Consider the following 20,973-nt stretch of genomic DNA (forward strand, 5'->3'; position numbering starts at 1 on the left):
CTCTAGAAGTGGAACCAAAGTGAAGGATGCAAATTATAAAGCTAAACATGTACCTAGTTACACCACATTGATTTCTATATCCTAAGGGTGGTGAATGAATGAAACAATATAAGGTGTTGATGCAAAGTTTGAAACCTTACAACCACTCTAGTTACAATCAATTGGATATATGTTATAGAGAATTTTGATGTGGGGGAAGTGTCTCTCTCAGTCTCTCCCCACCTAATCTTAAAACAGTAGTAAATATATTGCAAAATATTCATTGCACATGTTTTCTGGCTGTTGGGTCCATACATCACAACATACAAGCACAAGCATCAGAAAGTTAATTTAAATTTGTCCTTGATTGATTGCTATTGCTACTACCACCCATTTAAAAAAGTAGACTGCATAAGCAACTTAATATGCTTTCCAGTCAAACATCTTAAGTGTGAAAATCTGAGACATGTTTTTTTTAACTTTTCTTCATGTTGAAGAAACAAAGCATATTATAATAATAATAAAATATATCATCAAGACACACAAAAAAATCCTAATGTGGTCCCCTACATAACACAATAAAGATCACACCTTTTGCTAAAGAAAATTCACCCCAGCCACACATAACATTTTGATCTTTAACTCTCTCTTGGCAGTATCCACCAGCAATTCTTAATCAAATAATAACTTCACTCATCTGCCAAGGATAATAAAGTATATAAATTTGTTAGCGTAGTAGAAAAAGCGGACAGACATAGACAGAAGTGCCTATCTAGACGCTAGTAAAGTGTGATAATATTAAATAACTTTATGGATAATAATATTTATATTAATAATAACAAAAAAAAAACAAAAACATAGGAATGATGATAAATGATAATCAACCTGTTGGAATTCTGGAGTTAGAAGCAAGATCTAGCCAGGAATCTGTGTTCTTTGGTGTCCACTCACCAAAGAAATGATGAAGTGGTTTCTGAGTTGTCTCACTTTCTTTGTCCTTGTTTGTTGTTCTTGTTGACTTGATGTCAGTGCCTAAAACAAAACAGTGTTGTTCTTGTTGTTGTCTTGAATTATCATCATTGATATTCTGAAACTGTGAGCTTGAGTAAGACTTAAAGGGATTCATTGATAGTTGTTGTTGATATGAATCATGATAACAGCTCCTAGATGAACCTGTAGCTTCTGGAAAGAAAGTTCTCTCATCCACAGTACCATCTCTTATTCCTTGAACTTGCCTCCTTTATCAACAATCAAGTACAATAACACATACACAACAAAATATCAAAACCTAGCAATTTTATATATATATATATATATATATATATATATATATATATATATATATGTTTATTATGATTTTAAATTGTAGTCTGCAATCGTAATATAAATATATTTAGAGGTCTCTATAACGGTATGACAACTGCAATTTCAACCGCATTAGATATAAATATAAAAGTTGGCAGCGTAACTGAAAAAACAATTTAGAATTTATTGGTTTTATACATACCTAAAGTCCTTGTCATCCTGAGAATAAGATGTTGAGTCCAAAAAGAGGTGATGAGTAGTAGCATCTTGAGTTTGAAAATGAGAATGATCAAGTGGTTTAGTAGAGGTAATTGATTGAGAGTAATAGTAAGGGTTTAAAGAAGAGTTTTGGTAGGATTGTGAAAAAGATTGTGACTGATCATGACAAGCCATGGATGAAGTAGAGAAAGGGAAAGAAGAAGGTGAGTTTATGCTGCTGCTGTTGTTGTTCAAGGAGATGTTTCTGTTGCTGTAAGAAGATGCTGTGTTTGTGTTATTTGTTGGTGTTGTTGTTGAAGAAGAAACTACTAGTTCCACAGGCTTTCTTGAACGGTTTCTACCTCTGTGCATGTGTCTTTCACAGTACTTTGAGTCTGGATATGCTTCCTTTGAGCATCTCCATTTCTTGCCATCTGTTCTTCTGCACCTCCCTGGCTCTGGGTCTACTTTTCTGCCAAATCCCATTTCAAAACATCCCCACCCAACTGCACCATTCACAGTTATGACAACAAACAAATATAAAGTATACACATATATATAATAACAACAACAACATAAAGTATATAGTATTTCTTTTATCATAAAATATAATAAAAAGAGTTATAACAATACTTACTTGGTGGATGAGGAAAGATTCTTGAAGATATTGAAGTGTCTAAACTTCTCTTAATAGAGTATATGAGATCTGGTGGAATAGGTGTTCCAGTAACCATGTATTTAAAAACTAGGGCTTGTTGTTCAAGTTCTTGCCATTGATTTGGTGTGAAAAGTGACCTATTTCTTGAACTTGCACTCATCATTTTTTGAGAAACAAAAATAAGGATTTTCTTGAAGATGCTTTTATTTAAGAGGGTTAAGAGGGGTTGGAGATTATTGTACTGTGCATGGATGGATAATAGTTAATGAATATGAAAATTGTGTTCTGCCACCTCTTCACTAATTTTTGCTATGTGGTGGATGGGTGAGATAGTGAGTCTGAACTTATAATGACTGAACCTGTGATGCTTCTGTTTTTTTCTCTGCACCTGCCTTTGTTGTTGCTGCTGCTGCCCTTGTCTCTGACATCTTTTACACAAATTCATAAACTAATGTACAAAGAAAAAATTAAATGCAAATGCATGTTAGTCCATGCACCTTTGGTTTTGCTGTCTCCACATCATTCTTTGAAAACAGTGCCATCAGATTATGTCAAGTGTAAGCTGCTTAGCTACCTATACTGCCTATTTTATCATATATCATGATATAGCATCAATTTTTTTTTTCTCTTCCTTTTTTCTTTATAATTTTTAGATTAAGAATATAAATTTGATTCCTGAAGTTTAATATTTGAGAGACATTCCAACCTCGCATAAACAATAAGGACATCCTATTATCAACTTATGAATTGGTTATATAGCACGATCAAAAGATCTAAACCTAAAGTAAGATATTTTGGAGTGTTTATTAGAGGTCAAAAAGTCCTTAATCTATAAGAAATTATAGAAGTTTAGACTCAAGCTTGAGTCACACGACGAATGTGAGCAAAAAGTCTAACCATACCAATCGCAATTGTAGTCGGTGGTATAAATCTCTTTTAACAATCTTAGGATATGGTATAGCTTTTGAATATAAGAAAGTCTAGTACGTGTCATTTATAATCTTTTTTGGTTTAAGCATGCCTGGCATGATCTTATTCATAGATATGGGAGGTCATTGGCTAAAGCTGAATCCTTTTTTTTTTTTTTTTTAGGTACGGAATGATGTGTTATCTTTTGTTACATTTTCTCACCATTAGGCATCTTACTTTCAAGGATAGAAATTAGGTTACAGTCAATTTTGGACTCTTATGTTTCATTGGGTACAGTCATGTCATGATAATCCTTTACATGTTTGGCTGTTAATATGATTTCTTCAACCACAAGATGAATACATCATCTTTTTGGGCCATATAGGAATAACAGTAAGTGTGTGTTTCACTTCTCCTTTTTTAAATATTAAAGTTATAGCTTGGTTACCAAAAATAGGCTTTGGCCAAATCATTGTTTGAGGCTTTTCTAATACGGTATAAGATGAATTAAACAAGATGTTATAAGTACATGTCTGGATTATATTTTGTAGTTTCTAAATTTCAGATTGAATAGAAATATCAAGTTTGATACAACTTCTTTCTAAATTACTTGTAATTTTATAATATCAACACATACAATAATTCCAATAAGGAATTTCACATTTAATTTAAGTCATTAAACATTTAATTTCTCAAATGCATTTAAGTCATTAAATATTTTTTCTCTCTTGATTTTAACATTTAATTTCTCAAATGCATTTATTTTTTAATGGAGAAGATTTCATTGGACCCTCCAGTCACCGGAGAGGATCCATTCCCCACCAATAACAACAACGAGCAAATGATCAAGGAATGCCAAGACACCAAATCTCTACTAAAAACTCAACGCATAAAGTATATATTATGGTTTACCTCTCGTATAAATTTAATATGTAACTCATTTATATAATAAATGTGAGACACTTGAGTCCAACCATCTCCTTCTCAAGTGTGAGTTTTCTACATCCTATACTTGCACATCTATTAACCAATAGAACACGCCCTTACTACAATGCGAGAAAGAGTTCAAATACAAGAATCCAACATCATGATCCACTCCAACTCCACAATTAAGTCGAACTAAGACTCTAATACCATTTGTTGAGGTGTTTGATGGAGCGTCAAGAGCAATAGAACCAATGATCCATGACCACGGTAGAGAAACAACTAATCTCTATTAGAAATCTTAAGACGTTTGGTATATGAGTCACACCTATTATATATCTAATATTTAACTCAACTACATTGGATGTGGGAAACCACTCACACTCGAATCCAACAATCTTCTCTTAAATGCAAGTCTCCCACATTCTATATTTGCACTACATAATTCCAACATAACACGTTTTCTATGAGGACTTTCAATACAAGGATCCAACACTAGGATTCCACCTCCACTCTCCCCATCAAGTTGAATCAAGGCTACCATACCAGTTTTTGGGGATTCTAGAGGAGAGCTGAGAAAAACAACGAGTCAATGATCAAGGATCCGTAAGAGACTGAACACCACATCTCTATCCAAAATTTAAAGATTGAGTATATAAGTCAAATCTCTTATATTACCAACAATTTCCTCATAACCAATCAACTTGAAGATTACAACTTTTATTACTTTTAAAAATTATGATTTGAAAACTACTAATATAAATACCTCTTCTCTTTTTACATGCTATATTATATCTTCTTATTAGGAATACATGCTGTTTAATTCAGTCGTTCAAGCTTCATAAACTCCTAATTTGTGGTAACTAATCATATCATATAAAAATACAAGATACATGACAAATTTGAATGTCAAACAAATATCAATATAGCAGCAAAGTGAAAGGTCTTTATATTTATTTATTTTTGCTCCCTCACACACACAGTGTTTCAGAGTTATAAGCATTATTTATCATCATCATGATGATGTAACTTTTGAAGTTCACTGATGCTGGTTGGTACAGTGGAAGTAAAAGACTATCTAGCTGGTTCGTGCTTCTTGTTGTTTTGCAATTGAAAGCACTTGTCTTTTTTTTTTTTTTTTCTTCTACAGAAGGTGTCAGGAAAGTGCACTCTGAGGGTTAAAACTATTCACAGACACTGTTTCTCTGTCCCAAAACACATGCTTTATTTTTATTTTTCACACACCTAACTGAACCTTTCATATTGATTAACCCAAAAATTTCCTCAATAACATTTTCCTTTCAGCTTTTCTCTTTCTTTTTTTTGTTATTTGCTGGCTGATTCTGTGCTGTTACATTGCAGGCTTAAAAAGATCACCTGAGTGCCTTTTGTTTTTTTCTTTGACTGGAATCATCAGAGACTATGCACAGGACTTCTCCACTTGTAATTATAATATAATATAATATTTTTAGCATCATATACATTAATATATTAAACTAGTTTTGGATTTCTTGCACATTTTTCATTTGCTCATTATGATGCTTTTCTTTTAGCATCCAAAATTTAAATTTTATCAAAGTCATGGTGACATATTGCGATTAATTATACTAAATTAAAGACTAATTCAAACACACATTATTTTGATTAAAATTTAGTTGAATATACAATGATTTATGCTAGCTAGTTATTAACATTAAAGTAAGTTAACTATGAGGATAATATTGATGTGTTGTTGGAATGTTCACTGCAAGGCAAGCTTGGCGTGTGGTTCAATTATGGAACACAATTGACAGAACTCTCCGAAAAAATTATAATATGGATGCACTTATTTTTACTCTTCTTGATCAGCTGCCTTTGGTCCAAAGAGAGTTATTTGTGACGATTATGTGGAGTATGTGGAAGCGTAGGAATTTGAAATTGTGGCAGCAGCAAAATGAAACGATCATGCATGTATTGGAGCGTGCAAAGCATACCCTGGATGATTGGCGATCAGCCCAACAAATATGGTTGCAAAGAGAAGATGTACCTTTGACGCACCAAGGCAATTCTAGCGATAGTATGGTGGTGGAATGGTCGAAGCCGGCTTATGGTAGGTATAAATGTAACATTGATTCCTCCTTTTCTTCTTCCATGAATATGTGAGTATCAGGATTTGTCTTCGTGATGACAGGAGCGAATTTGTTAGTGCTAAAACATATTGTTTTTCCCCTCTTTGTAATGTTGTTGTGGGTGAGGCCGTAGGCTTTCATACGGCGTTGAAATGGATGGCGGAACTTCACTATGATAATGTCGACTTTGCTTTAGATTCTAACATAGTGGTTGATCATTTTCGGTCTTCTTTAGAGAATGACAATGAGTTTGGATGTATTATGCATGCTTGTAAACAATTGTTTCAGATTAGTTTTCAGAACTCTTATGTCGAGTTCAATAGGAGGCAAACCAATGGGATCACTCATGCATTAACTAAGGTAGCCCCATCTCATGCTAGCTTCCATGATTATGATAATGTACCGTCATGTATTTCTTTTTTGATTGATAATAAGAAGCAATGAATTTCTCCTTTAAAAAAAACATTAAGTAAGTTTGTATGATAAATTCAAAACTCAAAATCACACTTACAAGTTAACTTCAAGTTACACATAAATATTAGACAATCGAGCAATACACCACTAAGCTTTTTTTTTTTTATAGCAAAACCAATTATTGTAAAGGAGACAATTTTATGAAAAAAATACTCAAATATTTTAAAGAGTGTGTTCGAAAATTAGTATCTCCACGGACATCACTTTGGTGATATTGAGGTGCCAATGTCATGGCCAACCACAATGTCACAAGTGTGCAAAATGACAAAAAATGCTTGTTAGTGAGTAAGAAGAAAGTCATAATTTTTTATCATTTTGTACACTTATGATATTGTGATTGATCAATATCACCAAAGTGTTATCCGCATCTCCACACTCCCACCATGAGTTAAAGTGTGTTTTTATTTTATTTTAATTATTTATTGAAACGTCATGCGCTATAGTAAAAATATGCCAATGCCATAGAAAGATGGGTAAATGTGTGGTGGGATCTAGTCTATGCAGCTCCAAATTAGGGCCAAATATATGAAATCAATGTTACCTGTCTTTATAAGCACTTTTAACTCATAAAAAAACTTCTTTCTTTTAAAAAAAAGACACTCATACAAAAACTAAATTTAAACGTACCAATAACATGTGGGTAAGATTTCTTAAAAAAAATAAAAATAAATAACATGCGGGTAAGATGTAAGATGGTTTGAATCTTTCAAGTAAGAGGTTGAATAATGCTAATGCTAGAGTAACATTTTCAATACACTCTATTGTTGAGTTATAATTCAGTCGAGGGTGCCGTTTTCGATAGGAGATTTAAATAGTCTCCTATGGTGGATGACTTTATAAAAAACTAATTATTTTTTTTTTTTTATTTTACAATAAAGATAACATGTGTAAACATTAGATGGTTGAAGAACACTGAACTTACTGTATTCCCTTAACATTGAATTTTCTTCCCACTTTCTTCAACCTCAGCCAAAACAACCATAGGAAAAAAACATTTTCTTCCTCTTTCCGTTCTCTCATCTCTTCCGCCGCCGCCGACATCCTCCTTCCCCACCACCGTATTCTCCATCATCGTCAAATTATATACTTCATATTCTTCCTAATTACTTTTATCCAAATTTATCTTCATGTGTTCTTCCCAAATCCAATCTTCTTTCATCTTCACCAATTTGTTCTTAAAAATCCAGATCTAAAATCAATAACCAATCTTTCCTTAAGGAATTTAAAACCTGTTAACGATGCAACTTTAATTAATAAGAAAGAAGACCCACCAATATGATGAAACTGGCACAGCAGGATAGGATTGGACTTTTATCAATGAAATTGAACTAGCGCCACACAACATTAACAAAGGCTCACGACACCAACAACATGAAGGAAGCAAACCCACTACACAAATAAAATTTATACATCCTTAAGACATGTCGTTGCTTTCCACCCATTACACAAACACCAAACCCCATCATTCTCTTAATCAAGAAGACAACCTACCCACTGAACTCTCTCAACAAAGCCTCAATATTGTTTTGTTTAATTGAATTATATTTTAATGATTTTCTTGTTCAATTGATGTTTGTGGTATTCCTGTTCATAAAAAATAATTGATGTTTTTAACAACAACAGCAATTAAAATATGAGAGGGATTGACCAAAGAGTGGAAGTGTACGGTGTTAAAAGAAGGATGATGGGGTGGTGGTGAGCGAGTAGGGAATAAGCAGAGACATGGAGAGGGTTAGAGAAGGATATATGATGGAATAGTGTAAAAAGTATCTAGTGTTGAGAGAGTATAATAATATCATGGTCATCAAAAGTTTTCAAATATATCCAATGATTAACATCTATTTTACAAAAACAAAATAAAAAAAGTCAAGTCTCCTACGGTAGGAGACCTAAAGAGATCGCCTACCGTAGCCTTTGCCTTCAGTCGAATATAAATGTATGTTATAAAGGACATACGTGATTATGTAACGTGAATATGTTACTAACACTCTTTCAAAAGTTTTAAAACTTATCTTCTTTAGATTACTACTAACTAACACTGAGAATAACAGTCGCCCAATATTATAATTATATATTCCATGTGAGATTAGTCACTTGCTCAGAATGTAGATTATCAAATATCATATTCTCATAATTATATTTAAAACTTATCTTCTTTCTTAGTGCATTTATAATGATGGATATTTTAGTTATTTAACACAAATTAAAGCTAAATTGGGAATTTCTATGAAACACGGATATGTACATAGATATTGGAAACGATACAGATATCGACACACCGACGCCTTTAATAATATGAGAAAATCATATAATTTAGTATAATTTATAAGTATCAGTGTCGGACGCGACTCATGTTCGACACCGGAACACGCCTTATTCAAGGAGTGTCTTTGCTTCATAGGACATGAATATCTATAGAAAAATCCTCTTTTTCTTCTGTATTTGTGGCTTCCACGTAACAAATTTTATTAAAATAAACTACCAATACACTTTTTTTTAATAAAATTTATTACGTGAAATACAATGATACAAAATTATTGATAAAACCTATTTAACATTTTTTTTTTTGAATGATATATACACGAGACATTCTTAAACATCCAGACACAGGGGAGGGGAGCTTTTATTATAGATGCTACGTAGTTTATCACTCAGAGTTGTTCTCTTTTGTTTTTTGTAAATAGTTGTTGTTACTATTATTTACCCAACCAATAGCCTTAGGTGGCATAAATATGTATTCATCATAGACGTGACAATTTTTAATGCAAGACAGTCAAAACAGTAAACAATTAATAACAATAATCAGAGCGAAAATAAAAATAAAAATTATACTAAAAAATCCAGGTTGATAAAACAATTGCTCCCTCAAGTACTTTCAATTTCAACAATACTAACCAATAAAAAAAAAGTACTTTCAACAATACAGTATAAAATATAAATTATTGTTGCAAAATATTCATGGCAAGTCAGGACGAATAAATTACGAGATAAATTATAGACAGGAAAGTACTACGAATATCATTCAGTCATGAATTTAGGGGACACTTTTTTTATATGACATCACAATTAAATAAGGACATTCCATAAAAAAAACAAAAACTACGACCATATACATCTTAAACTTTGGATCGACTCCTATAAAGTGACTATTTATTAGAAATAACGAGTCAAACATGATTTATGATTTACACTTTCCTAAAAAAAAAGAATAAAAATAATTGATTTGCTTGTAAACAAATGATATTTCTCGCTTAATTTTGTGGAGTGAATTGCTTACATCCACTTTTACATTCAACATGAGACATACATTTGATCTATCATCAAACTTTTTCTTAAGTATAGGTCTATCTATCCATTCAGTTAGGACCGTTTCCCCTTAAATGGAAGTTTCTTTTTTTTTAAATTTTTTTATCCACATACATTTTTACCATCGTTGACTCATGATATCAACTAAGATATGCCGCTTGGTCACCATTGCCGAAAGACATTCGATACAAGTAGTCGCTCAACTTTAGTTAAATAATTGACTCTAATACCACTATTCGAGCTAATAGCAACTGACAATGGGATTGAACGCCACATTAACATGTCATTAGCTAGTATAAATCACACTTGGCATACCATTAGATAGTATAAATAAACATCTTAAATTCCTAATGTAAAACTCCTACTCAAGATAAAAAAGAATGGTTACATATCTCAGTAAATATAGTTCAATTAATAAAGACATCGCATTATATATGCAGGAATGGAGTTCAAACCATAAATTCCTCACTTATTAACCTTAAAGGTAAATTTCTATCCAGTATACTATTAAAAATAAAATAAAATTATAACACTCATTTCCCACATACCAAATTATCACCTACAAATGTATCAACTCTCCACTTGATCATCCAGTAACGAGGATACTTCACCTCTTCATAAATCTATATATTTATAAGTGATTTCCATCCATGAATATGAGAGAAGTGAACATTAATAATCCTATCTCTCTCTCTTTATCAATGTGGGATTCTCAAGTGTCAAAATACATTCGTTCACCTAAGGGTGGCTCTTAGCATGGGCGAGAGGGACGACCGTCAAAAGCACCATATTTTTAAGGGCATTAAAATTAATATTTTTACTTAGTGGTTAGTATTATATAAATATGTTTTTTTTTTTAAATTGCTTTAGTTGATATTATTGAAAATATGTTTTTAGAGAACATGATTATAAATGAATATTTTACAAAAAGAAAAAACAAGAAGAAAGACATTTATATAATTAAAAGGACAAAGCTTTATTGATTCACCAAAGACAACAAAAATCTTAAGATTGACCCTGCTTTCACCTCTTAAATTTTCACTCATCTGCATTTCCTTGGAAATTTGAACTATTTCCCAACAAGATGTAATTTTGTTCTCTTTTAAACAAGTAGAGAATATGACTCATTCACTTAAGTGCATATATTTTTTTTTGACAAACACTTAAGTGCACACTTAAAATTAAATATAATGTATAGGATTGGTCCATGACCGAGTGAAACAAAATATAAACTCTTGTTTGGTTCTTTAAATAAAAATAAAAATAAACATACTCTTGTTTTGTCAATTTTTTTTTAGTCAAATAATACGGATTCAAAAAGATAAAATGGATAAGCCCCAAACCCAAATACAAAATGGTTGTTTCCCCTATTTGCTATTTATCTTGGAAAAAAATTGTTAGGTTATCTCTTAAAGCTTTTAAAAACATAAAAAAAATGTCCTTCGAAATTTATCTCTTGAACGGTCTCCGCATTTATGGGAGACAAAAGAACAACCATCAAATACAAAACACTTCCAGGAGTTATTTACTGGAAGAACAAAATCGAATTTTTAAAAATAAACCTCCGGTAGTTAACTACCGGAAGTGTTATCAAGGACAATTTTGTAATTTTGAAGGGCCTAAAGAGATATGGAGGGGGCCTAAAAAGAAACCTCCCAAAAGGCTGAGCAAGGAGAAACAACAAGGCCCAAAGATAATTTAGCTAACTGCATCCACTGTTATAGTGGTAATGCTGTATACGAAAATATGTTTAGATACACCCCCTTTGTTTGTTGTGGATTAGTAGATGTTGGTGGACTTTTTTGCAAAAAGAAACGATATTTATTCATTTAAATTGATCGTGTACATTGATGTAAAACAAATTCAAAGCGCTAAAAACATAAACGATATTTATTCATTCAAATTGATCGTGTACATTGATGCAAAACAAATTCAAAGTCGCTAAAACAAAAAGAATGAATCTGCGAACAAATTCACAACATCTATATTAACAACATATAATATGATAGAGGACGTATGCCTACACATATGACTATATTTAAGTCTTTGGAATACTCATGTCTCGGATCTTCAAGTTGACGATGCAAAAGTCATTGATTGGATCTACACTTGATAAAAACTACTATTTCAACTTGAATCAAATAAACAACGCACAAAAACGGAAAATCAAAACAAACAAAATCACGATAAGACGACGAAATTACAAAACAAATGAAAAAAAAACTAAAAATATGTGCTTGCTTAAAAAACCAACATATGTTTAATCACACGCTATAGCATAATAAGGACTCCCTCCGTTTTGAAATATAAACAAATTTTACTTTTTAGATTCATTCAATTAATAATGTATGTGGTCCATATTATGAACGACATACATCATTAATTGAATGAACTTAAAAAGTAAAATTTACTTATATTTTGAAACAGAGGGAGTAACTATCAATCGAAACTTGTCCCCAGCGTCTTTAATCTAGCAAGTTAATTCATATCAAGTTCTTTATTTTAGTATAACATCAAAATCTAAAAGTACTTTTTATTGCAATTTTTCAGTCTTATTACTCTATTATACAATATATTGCCCCATCAGACATTTAACACTATTATACATCTTATGAAGTAACTTTTTAGAGTGAGATTCAAGTCTATTTAACACTTAACAAGAAAATTAACCACAAAATGTTAGAATAGCAGTATCATACATAAGTTATAACCACAGAATATGGTAGAAGATATTGATAAAATGAAGATAAATATCAGGCAGAATCATCATTTATATTTGCAGATATTTTGCCTAGTCGTTGTCCAATAAATATCTAAAGGAATCCCTGCAAAAATCTTGTTCTAGTTAACTAGTTAAAGTGAAAAACTGTGAACAAAAAACTTCAGAAAAACATCATAATTTTACAGTACTTTTTTTGAGCGTTACTGTTAATTTCCACCTTGTCTTTCAATTAGGCTTTTTAATTAATAGTTTAAATTCAATAACTAGTTCTCCTTGAACCACTAAAATTTTCAGCCACACATGTAAAAGATCCCTTATTATCTTCAACATTGTCACAATAGTAATTATGCATTGCTACTTTAATTGGAAAATTGTAAGTAAAGCCTCTTTCTTCTACTTGCATAGTAAATGACAAAACCTAACTCAATCGACAATAAATTTGTTATATATGCTAGCTATATACTTTTGTACCCTTAATGCAACGAGGTGTTCTATACCAAATGATGCTGATAAGAAATCTTAGCATGAAGGACTGTTCTCTTGTCCACAAATATACATATGGTTCTTGTTGACACAACAATAAATCTTCTAGCTGTCATTAAAATGTCTGTTCATGACCCTCTTCTTCTGCCCATGTGATGTTGGACCACATCTAATTACTTCCCTTTTTCCTTTTTGTTTTCATTCTGTTATTGTTTTGTTTCACCATGAAAAACATTACCTGGTTCTCTAAAATTAAGGAAAATAATTGCTTTGTCTGTAAACTGTTTTTCTTAATTAACTTCTTGACATGACGTATTTGTGGGTTGTTATATTCAAAATGATGTAGATTGATGACATATATATATTTTAAGGAAAATGCTAACATGTGTCTCTGAAGGACTAGTTAAGGAAATAAGTATAATAGGAATTTCTTGGAACTTATGTAATCAAGTATTTAAAAGTGGAGAAAATACTGACTTCAATACTCCCTCCGTCGCAATTTAACTGAGTTCTTTGCTTATTTCACACTTATTAAAAAAAATATATTAATGAAGGAAAGAGAAAAATGGTTTTAAGCGCTCTTGTCAAGTATTGGTGCATTTATCATTATCATAAATGCAAACTAGAATATATTGAATTGGGAGTGATGAAAGTAGTATTAATTAGAGTTATAATTGGAAAAAGGAATTAATATTGCATTAAAAAGTGAATATGTCAGTTATTTTAGGACAATATTTTGACAAAAGGATCAGTTATTATGAGACGGAGGGAGTATAAAACTTACACCCTCTGGTCACTATTATAAAAACTTTAAATTTTAGATTCATTCATTAAATAATGTATGTGGTCTATAATAAAGACCATATGCATCATTAATTGAATGAATCTAAAATGTAAAATTTTACTTATAATAGTGACCGGAGGATATATCTTTTTTGTTTCCTTAACTGGTGTCCCGGAACACCGATAAACATGACTAATTTTTCAACTTCAATATATGTTATTAGCTAGGATTATAGTTATGGTTATTAGGATTATAGTTAGAACTCATGATTTTAATAACAACCGTTCAACCATTGATTATGTTGAAATTTAAGTGTGAGTTAGTCTCACCTCGAACTAAGAATAACTTCATTAAATGATACATAAGAGATGTAAAGTAAATACTAAATACTTTAAGATTTTGGGTGGAAATATAACGTGCATAACTCATAGAGTCCGTTCACTTTTCATATTACTTGTTTTCATTTTCATTTTTCAACTAATAAAAAATAAGAGAATATAGATCCAACATTTAGTATTTTGAGAAATTTTCAAAATGCATTCCTGCTAGTTTTCCTATCTTCTCTTAATCACAATTGTTTATTACATAAGTCTTCTATCTCTCTCCTTGCAAACAATTTAAAATAAAATAAACATAAATTTTAGAAAATGAAAACAAATATGTCTTTCGAAAGTAAAACGCTTTAGTAGGAATCCTCATCTTTAGTTTGTTGTTGCTCCTGATGCTTCTCCAGGTTCTTGATTTGATTTGATGGGAGAGCGGGAGTGAACTCGGGTGTGATTGATTAAATATAGTGATGTAGCTGATTCACACTTGAGGAAGAGTTTGTTGGAATTCAAGTGTGAGTAATTAGTTCCACTTCAACTAAACATGTAAAAGAGACGACTCATAATACTCTAACTGCCTTGAGAGTTTTTGATAAAAGTGTAGTGTTAATCTTTAGCCTAGTGTTCCTTCTCCAAACTCCTCAACAAATTATGACTTCAACTTAAAATCTTAATCTAGCTTTTTTTAGGGGAAAATCTTAATCAAAGTTAACATTGATTGGTTAACACTTTGTCCAACCTTAAATATATTTTCTATCCTATTGACCTTTTCAGTTTCAAGACCCAAAATGGCAATAGCAAACAAGTTTTTCCTTTTACTGATCAAATGATTTATTAATTATGAAAGAAAAGGGAGGGGTAGGGGACCTTTGTCAGCTGGAATGTCCCATATTTTATAGCATTTGTCATTTAGTGCTGCATTGGAATATGCTTACCCTCCAACTTGCAACAAAATTTCTTATATATAACGCCATTCTATAGCAAGAAATCTTCAATCCCACATTCACATTCAAACCAAATTCATCATCAAACAAACCCAAACATGATTCAAATCATTTTCCTCCTTTCACTTTTCCTATCCATTTCCAATGCTTCTGTTCAAGATTTCTGTGTAGCAGATATCAAAGGCTCAGACACTCCTTCAGGCTACCCTTGCAAGCCAGCTTCAACAGTAACCTCAGATGACTTTGCATTTGAAGGCTTAATTGCACCTGGAAACATAACAAACATTATCAACGCCGCCGTTACACCTGCATTTGTTGCTCAATTTCCAGCTGTTAATGGTCTTGGTCTCTCTGCAGCAAGGTTAGACCTTGGTCCTGCTGGTGTTATCCCACTTCACACTCACCCTGGTGCCAGTGAACTTCTTGTTGTGACACAAGGTCACATCACTGCTGGATTTGTTTCATCAGCTAACACTGTTTATATCAAGACATTGAAGAAAGGTGAGCTTATGGTTTTTCCACAAGGTTTGTTGCATTTTCAAGCTACTGCTGGTAAGAGAAATGCTGTTGCTTTTGCTGTTTTTAGTAGTGCTAGTCCTGGACTTCAGATTCTTGATTTTGCACTTTTTGCAAGTAACTTCTCTACTCCTTTGATCACTAAGACCACTTTCCTTGATCCTGTTCTTGTCAAGAAGCTTAAGAGTATTCTTGGTGGCAGTGGTTAAGTAACTATATATGTGTTCCGACCTCAAGTCACATTTCCGAGGTATCTTCTGGTTTGAGGTACTGTGTAAGTCCGCACGGTTTTGCTCTTTGTAAAAGGCATCTGAGTGGACTAAGAAGTGTAGATGTTTTTATAAACTACCATTGACCTTGATTCTGAAGTAATGTGGAATTTTTTGGTGTACCGGAACAGTATGCTTATATTTTATGTTCATTGATAGTTGTTATTTGATTCAACCAATTTTCTTATTTTTTTTTTTTCTTTCTTTTTTTGAGTTCATTAGTTCCTTGTATGTAATTGAATTCCTTGTATCAATGTGAAGTAATAAATTTGTGAGTATGGTTTTATTTTTTCCATTTGTCTGTTCCACAACTATATGTTGAGATTAATTTGTGTAGCTATATATTTTGAAGGACAATTTGATCCAATTTCCCATGTTGATATATAACCTGCATGTCACTGTTATGTTGAGATAAAGTTTTATCTTATTGATTTCTCTTTTCTAAAGATGATAGTTGTCCTAATTCAATTTGGCCCCACTCCAACAATGGGTGCAACATGTTGTATATAAATTAACAGCTAATATTTATATAAAATGACAAATATATATATATATATATATATATATATATATTTTATGAAATTTTCATGAGTGTTAAAATTTGAACTTAATTTACCAATATGATTGGGAGAGTTGGTAAATTCAATCTCCCCCTATTTTTTTTTTTTATTCCCTAAGTCGCTTATTTGAGAAGCAATCAGATAAATATAAAAACAAATGTTCTACCGTTAACTTGATGATTGGTTTTATAGCGAACATTTCAAAGTAAAAAAACTTTACTTTGAATAGTAAAGTAAAGTAAACTATTCAAAATATACACCAATTTTTGAATAGTTTGTTTACTTTAATTTTCTTGATTTAAAAACATGATGATCACTTGCATTATCATTGTTTTTGAGAATTAGCAATTCATTTGACCACTGCCATAAATTGGAATACGACTGATAAATGCGTGACATGCAAATTGTAATTTGATCCAAAACTAGGCCACACACTTTCTTAACTGACAGCACAATTATTTAACTGATATGCATGCACCAATTTGCAAATGATATAACGTAATTTATAAGAACTAAAATTGTGTGTAGGACGCCAAACGGTCGCAGAAACTAAAATGCTGGAGCAAAATATCTAGAACAGAGCACCCATTTGATATTTGATGGTACAAACAAAGAATCCTCTATCTTAGTTGATGTTAGCACAATAACAATACATGCCGTCTGTAAGTGCAACTTCAATTTATTTTTATGTTAAAGACCAAACTGTCTTGGATTTTTCTGTTTGAAATTAAAATGAAACTTAGCTCCTAGAGAAATGTTAACCGGTGCCTCCGGGACACTGGTTAAGGCATTTAAATGGTCCTGATTCTACAAAAGTCCTTGAGTAAAATCCTTTAATTTTGATTGCGATTTTACGAGTCCCGATTTTGCTACTTCCTTTCGACTGGAAGTCTCGATTTTGATAACCTTATTTTGTAATCCTTAAAGAGTGCCCTGGGGGCACTCGTTAACAAGACCCTAGCTCATATTATGACCCATACAAACCAATGGTTTAGACCACCATGAATGAAAGTCAACAAAATCAATAATATGTGCGTCTTTAGCCACCACCAAGAGTGAAGATTAACACAATCCAGAAGCCGCTTCAACATTAATTCTTTATTGTGAAAAATACAGTCATTGCGCTCCTTTCAAATAATTCAGATAAAAGCCAACCAAAATACCTAAAAACAACACTAAATATCTTTCCTAAACCCACGAGAACCACCAAATTGTAGAGCATGCTTGTCAACATTAGAGTGATTTACCGTAGAAATTCGCAGCCACTTTAGGAAAGGGTGCCAAATGCCTTTGAAGAAATCACAATCAAGGACAAGATGAATAATTGTTTCTCCTTCTCGCACCCTCATGAACATAGTAAATATTCGGCATGCAGCACACCAAGATGATATATCCTTCATCGAGTAACCATCAAGATGATTATGAGTCCAAACCCATTTATCCAAAACTTCATCTAGCAAGAAAATGTCATCTAAAAGAGAAAGACAATGACAACTGTTCTTCCACTCACGTAAGGAATTGCCTTCTCGACCGCCACGCTTGTCCATCAACCCCTCATCCTTGCCTCCTCATCTCCGTAACACTAACACACCTATCAATACATAAATAAAATAGACGCATAAATCTAGACCTCAAACACGCTCCATGCAATCAAGGATCACACCTAAAAGGTGTACTTTCTCCATCATCAATTCTGCGACTCACCCCTTCCTTAGACCAACTCGCTTCCCCTCCCTCCACCCCCTCTCTAATGACACACATATCCTAATATGATTTTCCTCATCCCCACTAATTGGAAGACCCAAATAAACAAAAGAAAATTGCCTAATTTTACAATTCAAAACACAGTCACTTTAACCAACTAAGATTCCTCTACACTGACACACCAACAAGTAAGCTCTTGTGAAAAATCACTTTGAGATCGGATATAAGTTAAAAAAGCATTAAAGTAGCCTTCAAAATTCTAATTTTTCCCAATTGTGTTGTAACAATTTGCACACAGTGTTATTATCTAGTTGTCTAACGTTAGACAACAACCATGATTTTTCTCTTAAAGTTTTAACGTTATAGTCTTATCTGTTGTTTTTATGTTCTTTTATTTTTCTCCATGTATATTTTTCCCAACAAATCTAAAGTAATAAAAGATGAGTAATGCTCCTTAAACACCCTTTTAATAAAAGATAAAGGGTATGTTAATCCAGGGCCGTTCCTAGCGTTTTACGGGCCTTATGCATAATATAAAAATAGGGCCCTTACATAATACATTATAATTTTTTTTAGGTCATTGTTGTGTTTTTTTATTTCACTTTTCACTACCAAATAAATGTTTTTTTAGATAACATCTGAAAATAAATTAAATACTATATATACACCAAAACAAAATGAAATATCGTACAAGTAGAGAAAAATAGCACATCCGAAGCAGACTGAAATTTTAGCACCCCATTATCAAATAAAATAGAATTTACTTTGTAATGAAAATTATCTCAATTTCTTGGATAATAAATATCGTCGATATTTTTAATATTAGCGAAGCACATTATTAAGAACAAAGGGCCCAATAAAATATCACTAATTTCTTCGATAATAAATTTTCAAACATATTATTAAGAACAACCAATTTTTTTTATAGGAGGGTGTATATAGAAATTTTTGTGCTGCATGGGATATATATAGCAAATCTCACTAATAGGGCAAAAAACATTAATAGATTTCAGTCCATTTCTATAACATGTCAAAGATTGGACCTTTTTAGAGAAGTTTACTATATATACCCCCTAAAATCCAAATATTTCTATAAACACCCTCACCTTAATTTTTTTTTGAACCCCCTACCAGCAAGGGCCCTAGACCGTCGCACTCGTGGCCTATGCCCTAGGGCCGGCCCTGTGTCAATCTGTTGTACCAAAAATAAAAGGATATCAACCTGTAATTGACGTCAAATCGAAAGTAATGCCTTCGTAGCCATCCCACTAGCTTTAAGATCTAAACTAAACTTAAAATTTAGAAAAAGTTGAAAATATTAGAAAGTCTTAATGGTCACCCTTGGGCCTTGGTATACATGTGCGTTAGTGTGACAATATTAAAGGCTGTACTTAGGACTAAATCAATATTTTAGTTTTAAAAAAAATGAAAGTTTGACAATTTAGTTACTTAAATTTACCAAAAACTAGCTCCATTGTTAAGTAGTATATGACTCTATTTATTAAATCAAGGGAATTAAGAAAAAAAAAAATTCCTCAAAAGAAAAAAATATTAAAATTAATTTGTTAATAATTGATATAGTTTTACAAGTTGATCTTTCAGAAGATATAATTAGTTTATATATTCGTCATGATATTAATTTCAAGTTGCAGTAAAAGATGTCATATGAAAACTCTTAAGAGTTTAATCTAATGGTAAAATGACAAGCTTTGTATTGAGATGTTTTTGGTTTGAACAACCTTAGTATTTTTAAAGGGATGTAAATCTAAATCTTTTTTAGTATTCTTCACGACTTAAGATTTTCCTTACCTTGACCTTGATGCCACACCCCCTCACCCTAAATTTATTATATTAATTGAAAATTGCTTGTTCAAAAAAAAATATTAATTGAAAATTGTCAAATAACCAAGGGTATGATAATCCTCTCCTAAAATATAAGAAAACTTAGGGGTGTACAATAATAAAGAAATAATTAGTGCAGTCAAATTTTGAATGTCTTATAAAAATGGATAAAGATTTTTTTTTTAACCCTTCTTATATTTAGAGACGGTGATAATAATTAAACATGTGTATGTTTGATAAGGTCAAACCACTAATTTATAGTGAGTGACTTATATCGTATAATCTCATATAACTTTTTAATAGTTATTCTCTCACGAACTTATGTCATTTTTTGATATGCTATCTATGTAATATTTGAGTTTATAGTTTATTGTAGTTTACTAGATTATAAGCAAAAGAGTGTCTAAATTTGTTTGACTCAAATAAATGTTTTTTATGCACATTTAACGTTAGTAATCCAAAAACTATCTTTTTGCTTATATTTGAGTCGAACAAATTATAACATTCATAAGCTAGGTTATGTAATTTTATATTCATCAGATAACCAAATAGATAGTTTTATTTCTCTAAAAAAAATAGATAGTTTTGTCAACACTTTACATTTAAACACCATAAATTCATGAGCTATTATATATTTTATCCACCATAATCCAATTCACTTTCATTTTGAACGATGAGGAATCAAATTTTGCCCTCTCACGTGAAAATTTCACATGAAATGATGAATTCATGCAATGCAATAACCCCAGTGCTAGTTTAAGTATTGTCCTCTAAGTTATAGTCTCATAAGTCATAAGATCTAGTTTGACTTGTCAAATCAATATTTAACTCATGTTAACGTTACGTTGAAGGTCTTTTACATGCACAACTAGGCCTAATGCATGCATTATAATTAAACCAATCACCATATCTTTAGGCTCAAACATTGCAATATTAATTCTTAATTATGCAAGCATTACTAT

The 20,973-nt window shown here is 31.7% G+C and overlaps 2 protein-coding genes across 2 annotated transcripts; one reads left to right on the forward strand and one right to left on the reverse strand.

Annotated features, from left to right (window-relative positions):
* Positions 1-244: 244 nt before the first annotated feature.
* Positions 245-2,655, reverse strand: LOC11429462 (growth-regulating factor 5). Its single transcript, XM_003627222.4, has 4 exons — positions 2,120-2,655; positions 1,487-1,988; positions 865-1,217; positions 245-676 (listed from the first exon to the last, which is right to left on the reverse strand). Exons 1-4 carry the CDS (start codon positions 2,301-2,303, stop codon positions 669-671), a joined length of 1,047 nt encoding a protein of 348 aa, XP_003627270.3. The 5' UTR covers positions 2,304-2,655; the 3' UTR covers positions 245-668.
* Positions 2,656-15,149: 12,494 nt separating this feature from the next.
* LOC11429465 (germin-like protein subfamily 3 member 1) lies at positions 15,150-16,200 on the forward strand. Its single transcript, XM_003627225.3, has one exon. The coding sequence runs from the start codon at positions 15,219-15,221 to the stop codon at positions 15,843-15,845; it is 627 nt and encodes a 208-aa protein (XP_003627273.1). The 5' UTR covers positions 15,150-15,218; the 3' UTR covers positions 15,846-16,200.
* The last annotated feature ends 4,773 nt before the right edge of the window (positions 16,201-20,973 follow it).

The sequence above is a fragment of the Medicago truncatula genome, chromosome 8 (assembly GCF_003473485.1).
Source record: "Medicago truncatula cultivar Jemalong A17 chromosome 8, MtrunA17r5.0-ANR, whole genome shotgun sequence".
Taxonomy (NCBI): Eukaryota; Viridiplantae; Streptophyta; class Magnoliopsida; order Fabales; family Fabaceae; genus Medicago; species Medicago truncatula.